The following is a 21,006-nucleotide window of genomic DNA, read 5'->3' on the forward strand; positions in this document are numbered from 1 at the left end:
TTACGTTTTTGTTTTCTTTATTTTTAATTACTTGCTTTAATTTTGCATGAGTTGTCGGGATTTTTTTTTCCCGACAAAATCAACCAATTTTTATGGCTTGATAGAGGTTAATACTGAACTGGAGAATCATTGCACTCTATAATATCTGGGAAGTTGCAGGCATTAACGAGAGGATTCAAACCTCATAGGTTGTAGCAATAAACCACAAGTCTGACCATTCCATTAACCCCTCAGGAGTCGTAAATCTGAATTAAACCAATAATTTTTCAGTAAGGATTCTAATCTTATTACTTAAGTAACTTTCTCTTGCAAATCAATGTTAATTTTCTGCTAATTCACAGAAAATTGTTCATTATCAGCTGAAGATCTTCCCTCAAATATCCTCTCTCTTGCTTTAACGGCCTGCATGATCAAACGCCAATAAAACTATAAAAAAAACTTAATATTCTAAAATCAGAATAATGTCAAAGGATTAGAGAGACTGACCTGTTTCTCCCAATTTTGACAGCTCGTTAAGATAGCGAGTAAAACACTTTGCACAAAAGCTCCAACTTGAATGCCAATCCAGAGTCTTTGCCCTCTCAATTGTAACCAGAAGCCTAAAATTGCAGCAACTGGGATCCCACAAAGATAGTATGCAACGAGGTTGACATAAGCCCCCAAGTCCTGCCACCCGCAGGCCCGAGCAATGCCTGAACATTTGAACAACCGTGCCATCAAATTACCGAAGGATTCGGATATAATTCAAGAATATGTATGTGAATGGGTAGCAGAAGGGGAATCAAGAGCCAGAACTGACCGGAAAGAACTGCTTGGAAGCCGTTTAACATAACACAGAGACATATCAGAGGAGCCATTTTTGTGACATAATCCACAACTTCCTTGTCATTGCTGAAAAGGTAACCAAAAACATGCCTGCTAGCATACAGAATTGAGCTTACTATGACTGTCTCTAAGACAGTAAGAAATACCGCGGTGCGGACAGCTACGCGAGCTGCTTGTGGATTTCCAGCTCCTAATGCATTTGAAACTCTAGTGCTGCACAAGAACAAGAAGTTCTTTTTCAGAATTATGAAGATTTGTACAGTGCTGATATGCACGATGTACACGTTAAACCAAACCTTCCTGCGATACCGAACCCGTCTGATACTGTAAAAAGTGTTGTGATTGTTGTTAAACTGTTTAAGAAGGGAAAAGGAAAATCTCATCAATGTACATAAATAGAAATTCAGACCTTCAAATTGGAAATGGCTCGTTAAATCAGTTATGGTTTTTTGACAGCACTGCTACTCATTTTAATCGTAGCAATTCTAGAGCTAATACGTGTACCAAATCCTAACTTCTAAACATAGTACACTGACAGAGAACATACCACACTGATAAAACTGAAGTTTCAAGCTTCGGATTTGGTAAAAGTCCAGACAGCAAGGTGAGAAACTCAAAAGCCCACCATTCAAGGCTGCAGTCATCAGCATTACAATAGAAGGAATCAAATCAAAATACAAATTGCATCTTGAAATTACACTATAAATTATGAAAATGGGCAAGGAGAAGTTACCAAACCATAAAAGCAGAAGGAATGGCGAGGCGAAAGAACTCTCCTAATCCTCGGAATAGCTCCATCGATACCGGCACACGGGTTTTCTCACAGCTTGAAGAGTACATCATGTACAATCCAAGTAACAACACATTCAACCAAAATGACATACCAATTGCTAGAGCTGCCCCAATGTTGTTCAGCTCAAACTCTAAAATCAGAGCCCAAGAGATAAAAATGTGGAAGCAAATGGTGACACAAGAGCTCATGAGCAAGGGAGTGATCAAACTTTGCACTTGAAAATATCTAACCAGTGGCTGAAGAGCTGCATATCCAAAAAGTGCAGGCACAAGCCACACTGTGAATTTACCAGATTCAGTTGAAATTAAAGGGTCTTGCCCCATCAAAATCAGAAGTTTCCCCATGTTAATCCACAATAAAGACACAGGGAAACAAACCAGAATTAAAGAAAACATATCGTATTTTTATCGGCCATTAGAACATGTTAGAGACAACACATCAACTTTATTTTTTGTCTATCATACATAAAAATTTGGAAATTAAGCATATATCAATGTTGGATACGACTCTCCCTCTCTTTGGACAAGTTCTTCGAAAACTATTTGTTTTGACAAATGGTTTATAACTGATGTGATAATCTCCTCCGAAAATTAGTCAAGATGTGCAGGACCAGGGGCAGAGGGAGGGGGGTCAAGGATGGTCAGTCGACCCTCATTGACTTTGCAAAATGATTATTTATATGAGATTAACTTTTAAATTCATCAAATATATCAAATTAAATTCTTAGTTTTTACCAAAAAAAAAATCTCACAAATACATTTAATAAATTATATAATGAATTATATAAATATATTATTTAATTGTACAAAGAACAAGATGAAAAAAGTTTGTATATCTTTTCATATATTTTATCAAATAAGTATCATTTCTAAAAAAAAATTTGTCAAATTAAACTACTATCAATTGTTTTGTGTTGCAATATATATAAGGGCTAGCTTACAACCCACCATCATAGCCCTTCACTTAAATTATGGATGCTCAGATGGAGAATTGAACCTGAAACTGTATGTTTATCCACACTATCCTCAATTCGTTATAACCATTTAGACTACCTGCAAGTTGGTCATATCAAAATATTGAAGTTAGGAAAAAAAGATAAATATAAAAAATATGTATTTTGATGCCTTATTTTAAGGGGTCTAAACATAAAAGTGAAATTAAAATAAAAGTTATAATATTTTATTATAAAAGCTAGATAAATCTTTGAATATTTTATTAGTATAAATTTTTATTGTAGTTTAATGTGGAGGTGTTGTTATTTGTGTTGGCTTAGTAACTTGTTCATAGTAAATTTTCTTGGTTTTGTTTTATATTCATTAAAGTATTATAAAAACACAATCATAAATATATTAATTATGAAGAGCATATAGATAAATACTCATATTTTTGTATAATTTATACTCAATATATTATTTATCATAAGTTTATTTACAATTGTATTATTAAGTTTAACTAACATCTTGACCCCTCTAGAATGAGTCTCTGGTTACGCCCATGGTAGGGTCGTGGGTAAAAATGAAATATAAGGAAAAGTTGGAAAAATAATACAGTTTTAATTTAAAATAAGCATAAGTTTTGTATTTATAAGATTCTTATTAACCAATACATTAAAAATTGTCCTTGACGAGATTTCATCTTTGAAAGTATTATATAATAACTTCATTATCAATACTATCAAATACATCTTTCTTTATATACACAACTAAACTATCATTCAGACATTGATCACTCATTCTATTTCGCAAATGATTCTTTACAAAATTTATCGTTGAAAATGCTCTCTCTACATCCAAAACAAAAATAATAAGAAAAATGGTATGATTGATAATAAGATATACAATAAGAAAGAATAATAAAAAAAAAAAATAATAAGTGATGGAATAAGCAAAGCCTGTATAAAGAAATAGAATCATAAAATTGGACCTCTGAAATGTAGAAAAAATTTAGGAGTGGTACTTATGCTAATAAAAACATGAAATTCACGAGGAGCAAGAGAGTCTGGGGTCGAAATTTATACGTCAAATCAATGGTTCATAAATGTTGCCATCGTCATTTTCATAATCCTATAAATAAATAAACATAACATCAAATCAAAATCAAATAACAAGTGGTTGGAATGTTAAATTTGAACGGTAATGATTAAAAATTGATATCCAAATCAACGGCCAACTTGGGGATGAGAAATAACCAGGTGTCTTAGAAGCACAAATACTATAGAATATAGATTCTAAAAATGGGGTTTTCCTTGCCTTCAATCTCATTCTTATGTAAGACTAAACGTAGGATAAGCATATCTAATATGTTATCACGAAAGGTTACTTTATTCTTAATTAATTTTTGAATAATTATGTCGGACCGAAAACCTGGTTATATGGATCGTAGGTGTAATATTATGAAATCATTACCATTTAGAAATTTTTATCGTACAGATAAAGAGTCTTTAACCATGGTCGGATAGGAACGATCACTCATTCGTAAAATATTTGAGTTCTGCGTCCCATTAACTGAATCCTCGAAATCACAAAAATCTTTACTTAAAATAGGATTCCAACTAAACACCTCTGAGATTTTGAGAAAAGTTAGTGAAAGTTATAAGCTATGTAGAAGAGTTATTCTGGGCCATGACCATGACAATAGATTATTGTGTAATTTCTTTCAAAAAAATAATTAAAATACGTGTAAATAGCTAAATATTTTAATTAAAAAAAAAAGATTATTGTTGACAAAATACAAAACTCCCCTGGTCAAATATTTCAAAAAATCTATATTACTAGCTCTTGATAATATATTGTAATTTATGACGTCTATATATAGAAAGTTGGTGAAGATCTCCGAGTTATCTTCTCCAGCATTAATCTTATTATGTTAACGTTCTTAACATGAATCTTGATCCGTGAAGGCATGGGAGCACTTTTGAGAAGAAACTAGTTGCAATTTGTTCTTAGAAAAGGATAAAAGTCTGTGTCAGATTTCCACAATGAGTGGTACAAAAAAAAGATTCATTATTGAGGAAGTCCAAAGTAATGTCCACAATTCTAAGGCTACGTTGTTATACTTTTGAGAACGATTAGTATTAGTATAATTGATTTATTCTCAAAAATATATCCTATGTTATTTAATTTTTTTAAATTCTTTTAAATTTATTAATTTAATCAAATATTTTTAAATATTTTTTAAAAAATTACAAAAAACCCTAACAACCCTTGACTATGGTGGCCGATTGTCTATATTTAATGAATAGGTTGAGGGTTTTTATTAATTTTAATATTATTATAAGGGTGGTTTAGTAAATAAATAAACATAAGAGATATTTTATAAATTTCAAATCATATATTGTAATATTGCCTAATTTAATTTTTTTAAATATTATTTTAAAAAGTATCAATAATGAACAAATGAATCCTAAATATTTTGTTGTCAATATATAATGGGAGTGTGCCTTCAGCATAAAAAGAGAGAGTCCCATTTTCCTTTTTTTTTTGACTTTTTTCTTCTTGAAAACAATAAAAAAAACCAAACTATTCGTTAATTTCGGTACACTTATTATTAGATAACGAAAAAAACGTTTTCTTTAATACATTGTATTATCGTATTTTTATTTTTTTTATAATGACATTAGAGCACAGTTAAGAACTTAAGATAACCCAAAATTGATTTATTAGTCGATTTTTTAATCACCTTAATTTAAGATATTCTCTTTCACAACTTGAAGAAAATACAAAGAAAATACAAATAATTTATATTTCTTGTTCTTGCTTGTTTATCATAATACAATAAAATCTCTTTATACTCATAATGGTGGGACAAATTAATTTTATTACTATGAGGAGTTATAACTTATAGAGGTGAATTACAAAAAAATATTGTTTGATTTAATTATTTTATATTCACGTTTTAGTAAGTATTAGATTTCAATTAATTATTTTAGTAGACATTGTACAATTACACACAGAAAAGAAAGGAAATAATCCTGAGGAGATAGTACGGAAATATAAAATGTTTCTGCCAAAAAGCTCTAAAAACATGTTTGAAAAATATAGGGTGCGTTTGGTTTATTATTTTGTATAGGATTTGGGAATCATATTGGGTAGTTGAATAGGGGAGTTATACGAGTAAAATTTAAAAATTTCTAAAAAATCCCTTAGGTTTGCTAATTTAATTAAACACCCCAATATATAAAAATTGTGTAAAATGATAAAAAATCATCAACCGCAATGCCAGATTTTGGCCACCATCGCCGAAATCTGGTTGGAAAATTGCTTTAAACACAGACCGACGGATCTGTGTTGTAACGCATGATATGGCCTTTTCGGTCAGATCCACCACGGATCTGGTCGGAAAAGGCCAGATCTACGGCTAGATGTGGTCATCGACTACCGCAAAGATCCATCTTTGGCCGTCATTGTCGGTTAACGATGACCAAGATTAGCCGTCAGATTGATGAATAACCGGCCATTTCGGTCTTGGTGTAAGCCGTTGTGACAAATTCTGGTTACCAACGACGGTGGTTGCGGAATCTGGAAAATATGGGGGGTGGGGGTGTTTTTGCTAATTTTTAAACTTTTTTTAGGGGTATTTAATGAAATTAACAAACTTAAGGAGTCTAAAAGTAATTAAAAAATACACTAATATTTCTCAAATAATGTGCCAAACAATATTTGGGGAATAGAATTGGGATATGGGTAGAAATATTGAATCAAATGCACCCAATTTTTTGGTTTCAACAGAAAGGTGTTCATACTAATGAGTTATTGTGCCACAAGTTAAAAAGATGTAGTAATAACCTAAAGTATAATTATTATTTCAAACAACTTAGATAAATATCATCCTAAACCTTTACAGTAACATAGGATTTTTTTTTTTTTTTTTTGCAATATACAGATAATTATTACTATGAGACGAAAATTAGAAAAATATAATAGAGTATCACTATATAGAGGTTTTATTGTTTGTGATTTAATAAGAAATCTTTTGTTGAATTTATTTTGGAGATTTTTTTTTTTTTTTGGTTAACTAAGGTGTTTAGATCAGCTTACACACACTTGACTAAATCTTAAGGAAAGCTATCCCACGACAATCCACTATGGTGTTTTGAGATTTTTAATATAATAAGTTCTCTTTCTTAATTTTCAATTTGTAATTATGTGAATAATGAATGCAAATCTTCCTAATTTCTTCCATGTGTATAATCGGTGTTATAACCTAAGCCTAATAAAACCAATTCGCAACACAAACAAACATAAACAAGATTCAAGATCAAAGAACCAAACACACAAAATCAAGGCACGAATTACTGTGGTTGTCTACCAATCTTGGATAGACTACATCCACGTTGAGCTCCGAAATACGGATACTCACAGCACTAAAAGATACCACGATTACAAGAAGACAACCATACAAATCTGCCAAACGGATAACCCTCAACCTAGGCCTATTTGCTCAAGAATCTCTCAGAATCTGCAAGAAACAGAGGACAAAAACCAGCCTCAAGAAGGAAACGCACACCCTCTTCAAATCTACCCAGATTATACCCAGAAAGACACAGCAAATACTCAACCCTAGTTTTCTCTATTTTTCCCTCTCACAAACCCTAATTTCTGATTAACAAAAAATGCGTTCATCATTCACATCACTGTTGCTTTCTTTATATGCCCATATCACGTAAATATCAGCCCTGGATCTATCTTGATCTGACGGCTAGAATTCCCCAATGAACTAAATGAAATGACCCCATTTTGGCTTCACATTATTTTCAGTCTCCACCTTGAAGGCAACTTTCTTCCTTCCATTTATTTCTTTCTTCTTTTCAATTTCTGGACATCCTTTTTAGTGCAGTAAGCTATCACATATTCTTCTCAGCTCTAAAGGAAAGTGTTTATCTGATGTGAAGCAAGTTAAGCAGTGCTTGAACTTGGCTGTGGTCACCACTTTGGTTCATGTCCGTTGGATCATCTTTAGTAGGCATCTTCAAAAGATTAATTTCTCCCTTTGCAATCAGGTCTCTGACGAAGTGATGCTGACAACCACATGTTTTGTTCGTTCGTGATACACTGGGTTCTTACTCAAATGAATGGCACTTTGACTGTCAGAGTAAACTGTTGCTATGCCATTCAATAGATCAGCTTCTTTTAGAATCCCTTGAAACCATGTTGCTTCCTTGAATGCATCTGAAACTGCTACGTACTCTGCTTAGTGTGGATAGTGTAACCAGAGGTTGCAACTGTGCTTTCCAACTAACACAGTTACCTCCCAATGTAAGTAATAAGCAGTTGTGGACTTCCTAGAGTTCACACACTATAAAAAATTGCATCTACATACCCAAACAGATCAAGTGATGCATATCTTTTACAGAAAATTAAAACACATTTAACAGCGCCATTAATGTATCTTGTCAACCATTTTAAAGCATTCCAATGTTTATTTCCAGGATTTGACATGAACCTGCTTAATAGTGATATTGCATATGCTAAATCAGGTCTGGTGGATATCATGGAATACATTACAAAAACTATGCCATGAATAAGGGACATTCTCATTTCAGTCTATCTGAGTTTGTTTTTGGGGATGTGACTTACTAAGTATGAAATGGTTTGCTAAGGGCATTGTCACTGCTTGGTGTCATTCATACCAAATTTTAAGACCAGTTTCTGTAAGTATGAGGATTGATGGAGTTTAAGAGTATTTGCACTTCTATCTCTATCATCATCATTCCTAGTATTTCTTTGCCTTCCCTAAGTCCTTCATATCAAATTCAGTACTCAATTTGGCCTTAAAGCATTAATTTGAGACATGGACTTGCTAGTTATAAAATGTCATCTACATATAGCAAGAGATAGATGGCATGTATTCATACAGGCAAAATAGAAACAGTTATCATACATGCTTCTTGTGAATCCTTTCCTATTGTGAATGCATCAAACCCTGTACCATTGTCTAGGGGACTGTTTAAGTCCCTACAGGGATATCAGTAGCATATATAATCAGGCAATTTTTTATCCTTAAAACCTATAGGTTGACTCATGAATATTTTCTCATCCAATTCACCATGCAAGAAGCAGTTTTAACATCCAATTGTTCTATCTCTAAGTCATATTGAACAACAATTGCTAGCATGATTCTAATAGGTTAAACTTAACTACTGGAAAAAATTTCAGTGAAATCAATACTTGCCCTTTGAGTGTAGCCTTAGCCACTACCTTGCTTTGAATCTTGGTGGGTCAGATTCATTTATCCCTTCTTTCAGTTGTACAACCATCTACACTCCGCCAACTTCTGATTCTTGGCTTTGGAACTAGTGTCCGTTTTTTTGAGTGCATGACTCCATCTCTTCCTCCATAGCAGCCACCATTTTTTATCCTTGAACTCATTGCCTCATCATAAGTATTGGGTTTCTAATCGATGTATGTCTGAGCCAGTTAGGAGTGTGTATAGATCAGGTCAGCATAGATTACCTTGCAAGAGGTCTGATCCCCTCCTGACTCTGCCTGGCTAACTGATATGGGCCAGATTACCATGCTGTCCACTTCCGCATTGTCAGTAGGGTGATCTTTACCCTCTGCTCTTGATTATGTTGTGGTTGATTTCAAATGGATCAGTCTCATCTGTTTGGATGTATTGATCAGGGTTAGTTTCAGGCTCCACTTAAACTAAGTTGTCCCAGGTTGTCTAGAAGTTCGACTCTTCTTGTGAGCCACCTGCATTATTAGTACTGGATTGCAAGGAAAACTGTTTCATTGAAATCACATCCCTACTAACAATTATCTAACTCATGGGGTAGCCTCTCTACAGCTATAACCCTAGTTCTCCTTGATATCCTAAAAAAACACACTTAAGAGATCTTGGCTAACTTTCCATCTCTGTATGTGCATATGCAGCACATCCAAAGACTCTTAGGTGTTCAAGGATGGCCTCCTTTCATACCACTTTTCTTTAGGGCACTTAAAGTTTGAGCTAGAAAGTCCTTTATAAGATAGGTTGTTGTACCTAGTGCTTCCCCCCAAAATGTTTTGGTAGACATAGCTGGATGAAGAGACATCTAACCCTCTCTATAAGGGTCTATCATTCTCTCAGCAACCCCATTCTACTGAGGGATCCCTTAACTGTCCTACGCCTCAAAATTCTCTCTTCTACACAGTAAGAGTCAAACTCCTGATTACAGAATTCCAAGCCATTGTGTCCTAAAGGTTTCACCTTCCTGTTAACTTGGTTTTCAACCAGGTTTTTCCAACCTTTAAACTTGGTTAAGGCTTCATCTTGGACCTAAGCAGGTACACCATACCTTTCTGCTATATCATCCACAATGGAGAGGAAATAGCAATTCCCTCCATGTATTCTAACCCTTTGGACCCCAAAGATCGCATGTACATAATCCAACCCTTTTTCAACCAGATGAGTTCCCTTTTGGAAACTCATTATGTGCTGTTTTCCCAACACACACACTTCACGAAAGTTAATTCAGATATGGATTCCATACCAAAATAGCCTTGTTGGCTAACACTGTAATCCTTTTTGGCCTATGTGGCCAAGTCTCAAGCATTTCTCTACAGCAGTCAGATTAGTAGGTGAAAAGCAGAATTTATAGTGAATGCGCAATGTTGACACACAGAATGTACAGCCCATTTTGTTCGAACCCTTCAAGCAAAATTTCATTATTCTTATACAACTATGACCCTTTTTCTACCATAACACATCCAGTTTCATCCAAAGTTTCTAAGGAAATCAGGTTTCTTTTAAGGTAGGTATATACCTACTCTGGTTAACATTATGACTTTACCATTATTTAACCTAATGGTTATGTTTCTTAGCCTTGAACCTCAAGAGTGATATTGCCCATAAAGACAGTTTCTAACTCTCCCTTCCTAAAGTTCTGGAACCATGGATGTTTGGACTCATATGGAAAGTGCATCCCGAATCTAGAACCCATTCCTTACTGCTAGCTTGGTTTGAGACAGTGAGGGCTTCTGAAATTTCAATGCCAGTACTAGTGCTAGCTAAATTACTCTTGTATTGTGCTATTTTATTCTTTATCCAACATAGCAGTTCTTCTTAAGGTGGTCTGGTTATTACAGTGAAAACACTTCCTAGTTTTCCCTTAGACTTGTTATTTCCCTTTTTTCTTAGTCTTAGGGTTCATATGTTGCTGGAAATCTTTATTACTATCCCTTCCTAATGTCCAAGATTACCCTACTTTTGACAAACAAATTATTCCCATTCATTTTCTGTATTTTCAAACTCCAATTCAGATTTCAGGCCAGCTATAATCAGGTCAACACTGGAAACTGTCCCAGTGTTGTAAAGCATTTTTCACCACTAAGAACTCATCAGGCAATGAATTAACAGTATCATCGCCAAACTAGAATTTCCTAACTCCTGATCTGTACCTTTCAACACTAATGTCATCTTAAGAATCTATCAAGGTTTTCTTACACGACTAGTAAACATCCCTTTATAAGAGAATAAGCTCCTTTAAGAAATGATAAGTTTGGTGGAGACTGTAAGGAATAAAGGGATTCGAGTTTACCCCAAAGTGTGAGCGGTGTTTCCATGCTATTACCTTTCGCAGGACTGCATCGGACGATTCATATGATAGATTGTAGGCGTCATCCTTCAGCCTTTTTTCAGTTTCTTTCAGACCACGGTGGTATCTTTTTCCAGAGCAAGCCCTACCTTATTAGTGAAAGAAGGGCTTTCATTTCTTTTCCATGTATTAAAATCGATCTTTCCATCGTATTGGGAGATCTCCATACGAGTAGTGCTCATTGTATTGTATAACTGGGCAGAACAATCTAAGGAGTACATGGCGTTGTATTACCAGAAGTGTCAAGTATTGCCAGGAAGATTAGTAGTTACTGGTGTCTAGCCTAAATACCCTTAAATTGTATTAGACAAGGCTAGACACAAACAAAACGAAAGTGACAAGACTACTATAGCCCTTAGACAATACCAAGATTTCTCCCCTGACTCAGTTTATGACTCAGACTAACCAATTCGACCAGATTCAAGGACGATTCGAAACCTAAAGCTCTATAAGCCTTTAATCCGAAAAACCCCCCAATCCTAACAAAACCCTAATTTGATTTTGCACGAATTTCGTTGATCCCTCGTGTTTGTAACCAATCTCACGAATTAATCCCAAGACTCAGCAAGATCCGAAGTCCTAAGATCTAGGAACCTTGAAATCAAACCCCCAACTGACAAACCCAAATTTCGAATTGTAAAAAACAAACGTTTTTAAACCTAAATCCCCCCCTAGAACTTTAGCTCTGATTCCACTGTTATAACCTAAGCCTAATAAACTAATTCGCAACACAAACAAACATAAACAAGATTCAAGATCAAAGAACCATATACACACAAAATCAAGGCACGAATTTACCGTGGTTCGTCTATCCAATCTGGATAGACTACATCACGTTGAGCTCCGAAATACGGATAATCACAGCACTAAAAGAATATCCCACGATTACAAGAAGACAACCATACAATATGCCAAAAACAGATCACCTCAACTAGGCCTATTTGCTCAAGAATCTCTCAAGAATCTGCAAGAAACAGGGACAAAAACCAACCTCAAGAAGGAAACGCAACCCTATTCAATCTACCAGATATATACCAGAAAGACCCAAAATACTCAACACTAGTTTCTTCTATTTTTCCCCTCTCACGAACCTAATTTCTGATTAACAAAAAACGCGTTCATCATTCACTCACTGTTGCTTCTTTATTATGTCCATCAGTAAATATCAGCCCTTGGATCTGTCTTGATCTGACGGCTAGATTCCACCAATGAACTTAAATGAAACAACCCGTTTTGGCTTCACATATTTTTCATCGGAATAGACACACAAGAGGATTTAAAACCTTGATCTCTTACTTCAAAATTATCAGTTTTTACTACATTTTCTTCTTGTTTGGGTGAGAAGAAAATGAATGATAGAAAATATGAATAAAGTAATTTAATTCTTTATATGAAAGTGTATATATGTGGTTGGGTTTTTGGGATAGTATAAAGAGTTTGTATTTTTCTCTTCTAAAAATTGCACAGTTATAAACTTTTATTTAATGGATTATTTCAAGGACAGTGAACGTAGATAAATTGATTGGGCTGAATCACTTTAAAATTCTTACGTTTTGTTTTCTTATTTTTAATTACTGCTTTAATTTTGCATGAGTTGTCGGGATTTTTTTTTCCCGACAAAATCAACCAATTTTTATGGCTTGTAGAGGTTAATACTGACTGGAGAATCATTGCACTCTATAATATCTGGGAAGTTGCAGGCATTAACGAGAGGATTCAAACCTCATAGGTTGTAGCAAAACACAAGTCTGACCATTCATTAACCCCTCAGGAGTCGTAAATTGAATTAACCCTAATTTTCAGTAAGGATTCTAATCTTATTACTTAAGTAACTTTCTCTTGCAAATCAATGTTAATTTTCTGTAATTCACAGAAAATTGTTCATTATCAGCTGAAGATCTTCCCTCAAATATCCTCTCTCTTGCTTTAACGGCCTGCATGATCAAACGCCAATAAAACTATAAAAAAAACTTAATATTCTAAAATCAGAATAATGTCAAAGGATTAGAGAGACTGACCTGTTTCTCCCAATTTTGACAGCTCGTTAAGATAGTGAGTAAAACACTTTGCACAAAAGCTCCAACTTGAATGCCAATCCAGAGTCTTTGCCCTCTCAATTGTAACCAGAAGCCTAAAATTGCAGCAACTGGGATCCCACAAGATATATTGCAACGAGGTTGACATAAGCCCCCAAGTCCTGCCACCCGCAGGCCCGAGCAATGCCTGAACATTTGAACAACCGTGCCATCAAATTACCGAAGGATTCGGAATAATTCAAGTATGTATGTGAATGGGTAGCAGAAGGGGATCAAGAGCCAGAACTGACCGGAAAGAACTGCTGGAAGCTGTTAACAACACAGGACATATCAGGGAGCACTTTGTGACATAATCCACAACTTCGTTCATTGCTGAAAAGGTAAACAAAAAAAATGCCGGCTAGCAACAGAATTGAGCTTACTATGACGTCCTAAACAGTAAGAAATACCGCGGTGCGGACAGCTACGCGAGCTGCTTGTGGATTTCCAGCTCCTAATGCATTTGAAACTCTAGTGCTGCACAAGAACAAGAAGTTCTTCAGAATTATGAAGATTTGTACAGTGCTGATATGCACGATGTACACGTTAAACCAAACTCCTGCGATACCGAACCCGTCTGATACTGTAAAAAGTGTTGTGATTGTGTTAAACTGTTTAAGAAGGGAAAAGGAAAATCTCATCAATGTACATAAATAGAAATTCAGACCTTCAAATTGGAAATGGCTCGTTAAATCAGTTATGGTTTTTTGACAGCACTGCTACTCATTTTAATGTAGCAATTCTAGAGCTAATACGTGTTCCAAATCCTACTTCTAAACAAGTACACTGACAGAGAACATACCACATGATAAAACTGAGTTTCAAGCTTCGGATTGGTTAAAAAGTTGCCCACATAGAGTTTCCATTGCAGTTGACATTCCAAACTGTTTGCCATTTCCACACATCACAAGATTCCATTAATTTTCAGACTCCACTACATAGTACAAATAAACTGTAAGATCCCAAACTCACTTTCTCTGGTGGGGCTCAGAGCGCGTTTCCTTGATTCGAATCCAGGACTTCATCCTTAAAAATGAATCAAGCATACCAATTGAGCTAGTCCAGAGGAAGTGAGTAATGGGATATCACATCATTCTCAGGAAAGGTAAATTAAAGAGACTAGACTTACAAGGAGGCTGAAGCCAGTGACAGCACAGAAGGAGATGGCTACGGCGGTGCTGGAGAGAGAGAGCTTACCGAGATGCCCCACCATCACCACTGAAATGACTTGCAGAAAGTCCTGTGACAAGTACACAGCCACCATGGGTCCAGCTATGCAGCTAAGCCTCTTCACTTCTTCTACATATTCACCAGCTCCCATATTTCTTCCATTTCCAACACTTGAAACTTCTTCTCTTCTCTCTTCTTCTCCCTTTTCATCCAACAAACCCTTGTCCATATTTTTTCTGTACAGGGTTTGGCTATGGAGAAACTCTATTTATACAAGAGTTTTCTTAGAAATTTTATGAAAAATATCGTATTTTTATCGGCCATTAGGACATGTTAGAGACAACACATCAACTTTATTTTTTGTCTATCATACATAATAATTTGGAAATTAAGCACATATCAATGTTGGATACGACTCTCCCTCTTTTTGGACAAGTTCTTCGAAAACTATTTGTTTTGACAAATGGTTTATAATTGATGTGATAATCTCCTCCGAAAATTAGTCGAGATGTGCAGGACCAAGGGCAGAGGGAGGGGGAGGGGGGTCAAAGATGGTCAGTCGACCCTCCTTGACTTTGCAAAATGATTAGTTATATGAAATTAACTTTTAAATTCATCAAATATATCAAATTAAATTCTTAGTTTTTACAAAAAAAAATCTCACAAATACATTTAATAAATTATATAATGAATTATATAAATATATTATTTAATTGTACAAAGAACAAGATGAAAAAAGTTTGTAAATCTTTTCATATATTTTATAAAATAAGTATCATTTCTAAAAAAAAATTTTGTCAAATTAAACTACTATCAATTGTTTTGTGTTTCAATATATATAAGGGCTAGCTTACAACCCACCGCCATAGCCCTTCACTTAAATTGCGGATGCTCAGATGAAGAATTGAACCTGAAACTGTATGTTTATCCACACTATCCTCAATTCGTTATAACCATCTAGACTACCTGCAAGTTGGTCATGTCAAAATATTGAAGTTAGGAAAAAAAGATAAATATAAAAAATATGTATTTTGATGCCTTATTTTAAGGGGTCGAAACATAAAAGTGAAATTACAATAAAAGTTATAATATTTTATTATAAAAGCTAGATAAATCTTTGAATATTTTATTAGTATAAATTTTTATTGTAGTTTAATTTGGAGGTATTGTTATTTGTATTGGCTTAGTAACTTGTTCATAGTAAATTTTCTTGGTTTTGTTTTATATTCATTAAAGTATTATAAAAACACAATCATAAATATATTAATTATGAAGAGCATTATAGATAAATACTCATATTTTTGTATAATTTATACTCAATATATTTTTTATTAGAAGTTTATTTAAAATTGTATTGTTAAGTTTAACTAACATCTTGACCCCCCTAGAACGAGTCTCTGGTTACGCCCATGGTAAGGACGTGGGCAGAAATGAAATATAAGGAAAAGTTGGAAAAATAATACAATTTTAATTTAAAATAAGCACAAGTTTTGTATTTATAAGATTTTTATTAACCAATACATTAAAAATTATCCTCGATGAGATTGCATCTTTGAAAGTATTGTATAATGACTTCATTATCAGTACTATCAAATACATCTTTTTTTATATACACAATTAAGCTATCATTCAGACATTGATTACTCATTCTATTTCGCAAATGATTCTTTACAAAATTCATCGTTGAAATGCTCTCTCTACATCCAAAACAAAAATAATAAGAAAAATGGTATGATTGATAATAAGATATACAATAAGAAAGAATAATAAAAAAAAAAAAAAAAGTGATGGAATAAGCAAAGCCTGTATAAAGAAATTGGTTCATAAATGTTGTCATCGCCATTTTCATAATCCTATAAATAAATAAACATAACATCAAATCAAAATCAAATAACAAGTGGTTGGAATGTTAAATTTGAACGGTAATGATTAAAAATTGATATCCAAATCAACGGCCAACTTGGGGATGAGAAATAACCAGGTGTCTTAAAAGCACAAATACTATAGAATATAGATTCTAAAAATGGGGTTTTCCTTGCCTTCAATCTCATTCTTATGTAAGACTAAACGTAGGATAAGCATATCTACAACCTGTCATTCAACTTATAACTACGCGGAAGATATTTGTTACAAAATGACAAAATATGCTTTCGATTTTGATTTTTTTTTTTTTAAAAAAGAAGTTATTGTGGACAAAATACAAAACTCCCTTGGTAAAATATTTCAAAAAATCTATATTACTGGCTCTTGATGAATACATTAAACACCAATGACTCTCGATAAATTTATGGAAAATTTTATAACATCTATACTAAGAAAGTTGGTGAAAATCTCCAAGTTATCTTTCTCCAGCATTCTTATTATGTTCATGTGTTCTTAACATGAATCTTGATCCTTGAAGGCATGCTTGAGCAAATTTAGTTTCTGCATGTGGCAACACATTTGAGAAGAAACTAGTTGCCATTTTTTCTTAAGGAAAAGGATAAAAATCTGTGACAGATTTCCACAAAGAGTGGTTAAAAAAGAGATTTCATCGAGGAAAGTCCAAAGTAATGTCCACAATTCTAAATATTTTGTTGCCAATATATAATGGGAGCTGTCCTTCAGCATTGAAAGAGAGAGTCCATTTTCCTTTTTTCCTTTTGATTTTTTTCTTCTTGAAAACAATCTCTCAACCTCAAATTCCTCAAACATGTACCTTAAACCATTTCGTTAATTTCATACACTTTACTTAAAATATAACGAAGAAACATTTTCTTTAATACATTGTTATCATCGTATTTTTGTTTTTTTATATAATGACATTAGAGGACACGTTAAGATAACCCAAAATTGATTTATTAATCGATTTTTTTCATCACCTTAATTTAAGATATTTTTCTTTCACAACTTGAAGAAAATACAAATAATTTCTATTTATAGTTCTTGTTTGTTTCTATGATAATATTTGTTAATTTAATAAAAAATCTTTCATTGAATTTTTTTTGAAGAATTTTTTTTTTGGTTAATTGAGGTGTCCGGACCAGCTTATGCGCACCTCTACTAATCCTCAAGAGAAATGATCCCACAACAATCCATTATGGTGTTTTTGAGATTCATAAATAGGTTTGCAAAATCCTAATTAAGGATCATGATAAGAACAATTTGATGAAGATAAAAGTCAGGCAACAGCCAAATAGTAACAATTAGATATTTATTTTGTATTTTTAAATTAAAACTCCTCTTTCATAAAATTATTATAGTCCTATTTCCAAAAATAAATATATAATTTATTAAATTGAATTATTATGAAATGGGCCGAAAACTCTTATCCCAATGAGCGCATGCCCAATTCATAGTTTCTTTAAAACCTCACTCACCTAAACCCTAGGATTCCCTTATTTATCATATTAATATTAGTTTGGTGCTTGTTCACTCTTATACCATTATTGCCAAAACAATGTCGGTTTCAGAGCTTGCTTGCAGTTATGCTTGCCTGATCCTCCGTGACGATGGCATCCCCATCACTGTATCCTTACTCCACATTTCATGTGGTGTTTTTTCGATTTAACATTTCTTGTGGTGTGTTTTCGATTTAATATTTCAATATTTGTTTTCTTCCATTAGGGTTCTGTGTTTCTCGAGTTTCTAATTAAGACGCAAGTCTGCATATGTTAAGATCACAAAAAAATTTAATATTCTAGGATGTATTCTATTGTTAGGGTTTTGAGTTTCTCACACGATTTTTGTTAATAATAAAAAACAAAATTTCAATTCTGTTAAGATCATACAAATTTAATACTCTAAATGTATCTTATAATAAGGGTTTTGTTTTTTCGAGTTTTTTTCACATATTCTAAGATCAAACAAACCTATAGATAGGGTTATGTTTTTTGTTACATCAAGTATATATATGTTAGTACCATAAGAATTTTATATTTTGAAATGTGTTCATAATATACTTTAAAATATATGTATGTATTATTTTATATTATATTATATTATATTAATATATAGAAAAACGTGTTGTAAATTTTTTATATATTAATATATAGAAAAACGTGTTATAAATTTTGTTTTGGTTTTTTCTTAACAGTTTTCAAAGCTAGAAAATATTGCACAACTGGTGAAAGTAGCCAACGTTGAGGTTGAATAACACTGGCCTTCTCTGTTTGCTTCACTAGCTGGGAAGCGAAACCTCAATGACATTATTTTGAAAGTGGGAGCTGGTGGTGGTGGTGGTGGTGCTGCGGCCGCTGCTGTTTGTGCCCCGGCTGCAGGTGCCAGTACTGCGGCCGACGCCCCTCCAGCCGAAGAGAAGAGGAAGGTAATGAAATCAAACACACCATCTAGTCATATTCTTATTATCCAAACGAATGTTATGGCTGTCGAGTGTGTAAAGTGTAGTCAAAATTTGTGTTACTGAACTTTCTTTTATAGATGTTTGATAGATAGTCATTCTTAATCAATCTTCGTTACGAGCATTTGGATAAACAAGCAGAACCCTCACTGGTCCCTTCGTAGGTTCCCTCCATGTAGATAAATACGTATAAACATTAGCAGCACGATAAAAAAACCTGTAATTTCGAAAGTCCTCCCAAAGTTGTGGTTATTTTTTCTGATTTCTCTTCTATTTAGTTTTGAATATTTCATTTGGTTTTTGATCTTATTAAATGCTTTTGATTTTTGATAAAATTGCAGGAAGAGAGCGATGATGATATGGGATTTAGCTTATTTGATTAGGAAGCAGTTTTCAGTATGTTTCCTGCCTTAATTTATTACCTAATAAGGGTAGTTTAATTTTGCGTCACCAATGTATTTATTTTGGTTTTCCAATATTTAATTTGTTCTTGAGATTCTGAATATAAATAGGTTCTCTTTTCTTAATTCTGAATTTTGTAATTATGTGAATAATGAATGCAAATCTTCCTAATTTCTTCAATATGTATTATCGAAATAGAACAAAGAGAAAGGAATTTAAAACCTTCATCTCTTATTTCAAAATTATCAGTTTTTACTACTGGTTTCTTCTTGTTTGGGAGACACGAAAATGAATGACAGAAAATATGAATAAACTAAATTAATTCTTTTATATAAATGTTATATAATTAAAGAACTCTAGCCAACAACACACACACACACACACAATCAAGCAAGAATAGAAAGAACATGGCAATATACTGTGGTTCACTTATCCTTTATAGGATAAGCTAAATCCACGTTGAGCTCCGGAAAGGGAAGAGCTCACTGCACTAGTTATTAACCCAAGAATCACAGTTACAGACTCACAATGATTTCAAGCTAAAGAACAACCCCTTGATACAAGATATCCCCCAACCAACCCTTAGAGAATCTCACAAAGATACTCTAAACTGAGAGAACTAACCCTCCCAAGAATGATTACAACCTTAATCACTCAAGTCTACCCAATTGCAGCAACATTGATCAAGACTTTCTCACAAACCCTATATGAGAATTCTATCGCTCAATTGAATGAAGGAGAAGGAAAAAGTGTTCTTTGAATTGGGGAAAAAACTTAGTTTATATACCATTGACTTGGAGGCTGAATGTTGGCCGTTGGATCAGATGAAGATTGATGGTCAGGATTCACACAACACTTCCTTAAAATGACGTCGTCCAACTTAACCCAATACTACACCATTTTCAAGCTTCCACTTCAACAATCTCCACCTTGGAAGCATTGAAAATAGTCCATTAGTGCAGTTTGCACAGTCCTGTTCCCTTATAGCTCTAGTCACTCCAACTTATTTTATGAATAGCAAATTCAAGTAGTGCTTGAATTTTGCTGGATTAACTATTTTGGTGCCCATGTCTGCTAGGTTCTCTTCTGTAGCAATCTTCCTCAGCTTAATAACTCCTCTGGTGATCAGGTCTCTCATAGAGTGATAGCGGACATCCACGTGTTTAGTTCTTTTGTGGTACACGGGGTTCTTACTCAGATGTATAGCACTCTGGCTATCTAAGTAAATTGTTACCTTCCCACTGATTATGTTGGCTTCAGTCAGAATTCCCTTTAGCCACAGAGCCTCTTTAAACACATCAACCACTGCAATATAATTGGATTCTGTTGAGGAAAGGGCCACAAATATTGACTGCAATTGAGACTTCCAACTTATGCAGTTTCCACCGAATGTGAAAAAGTATGTTGTGGTTGATCTTTGTCCCCTACAGAGTTAGCATCTACAAAACCAACAAGATCAAGTGAAGAAGTTCTTTTACAGTATTCAAGACCAACACACAGTGAACTGTTTATGTATTTTAACACCCATTTAAAGGTTGTCCAGTGTTCCATACCTGAGTTAGACATGAACCTACTCAACATGGAAATGGCAAATGCTAAATTTGACCTAGTACTAATCATTGCATACATCAAGGACCCAACAACATTTGCATAAGGGACATATTCCATTTTTAATAAATTTGCTTCAGTCTTGGGGCTTTGGGATTTATTGAGTACACAGTAATTGGCCAGGGGAATTGAGACCAGTTTGGCACCAGCCATGCCAAACTTTGTAACTAACTTGAGTAAGTATGATTGTTGGTGCAACCTTAGCTTACACTTCTTT

The 21,006-nt window shown here is 33.9% G+C and overlaps 1 protein-coding gene and 1 pseudogene across 1 annotated transcript; one reads left to right on the forward strand and one right to left on the reverse strand.

Annotated features, from left to right (window-relative positions):
* Positions 1-236: 236 nt before the first annotated feature.
* LOC116123656 (protein DETOXIFICATION 14-like) lies at positions 237-14,669 on the reverse strand. Its single transcript, XM_031409411.1, has 9 exons — positions 14,400-14,669; positions 14,098-14,154; positions 12,621-12,647; positions 1,559-2,016; positions 1,373-1,459; positions 1,122-1,178; positions 800-1,038; positions 487-692; positions 237-402 (listed from the first exon to the last, which is right to left on the reverse strand). Exons 1-9 carry the CDS (start codon positions 14,667-14,669, stop codon positions 331-333), a joined length of 1,473 nt encoding a protein of 490 aa, XP_031265271.1. The 3' UTR covers positions 237-330.
* Positions 14,670-17,879: 3,210 nt separating this feature from the next.
* On the forward strand, positions 17,880-19,162 carry LOC116123630 (annotated as a pseudogene).
* Positions 19,163-21,006: the final 1,844 nt, after the last annotated feature.

The sequence above is a fragment of the Pistacia vera genome, unplaced genomic scaffold (genome assembly GCF_008641045.1).
Source record: "Pistacia vera cultivar Batoury unplaced genomic scaffold, PisVer_v2 Contig144, whole genome shotgun sequence".
NCBI classification, from domain to species: Eukaryota; Viridiplantae; Streptophyta; class Magnoliopsida; order Sapindales; family Anacardiaceae; genus Pistacia; species Pistacia vera.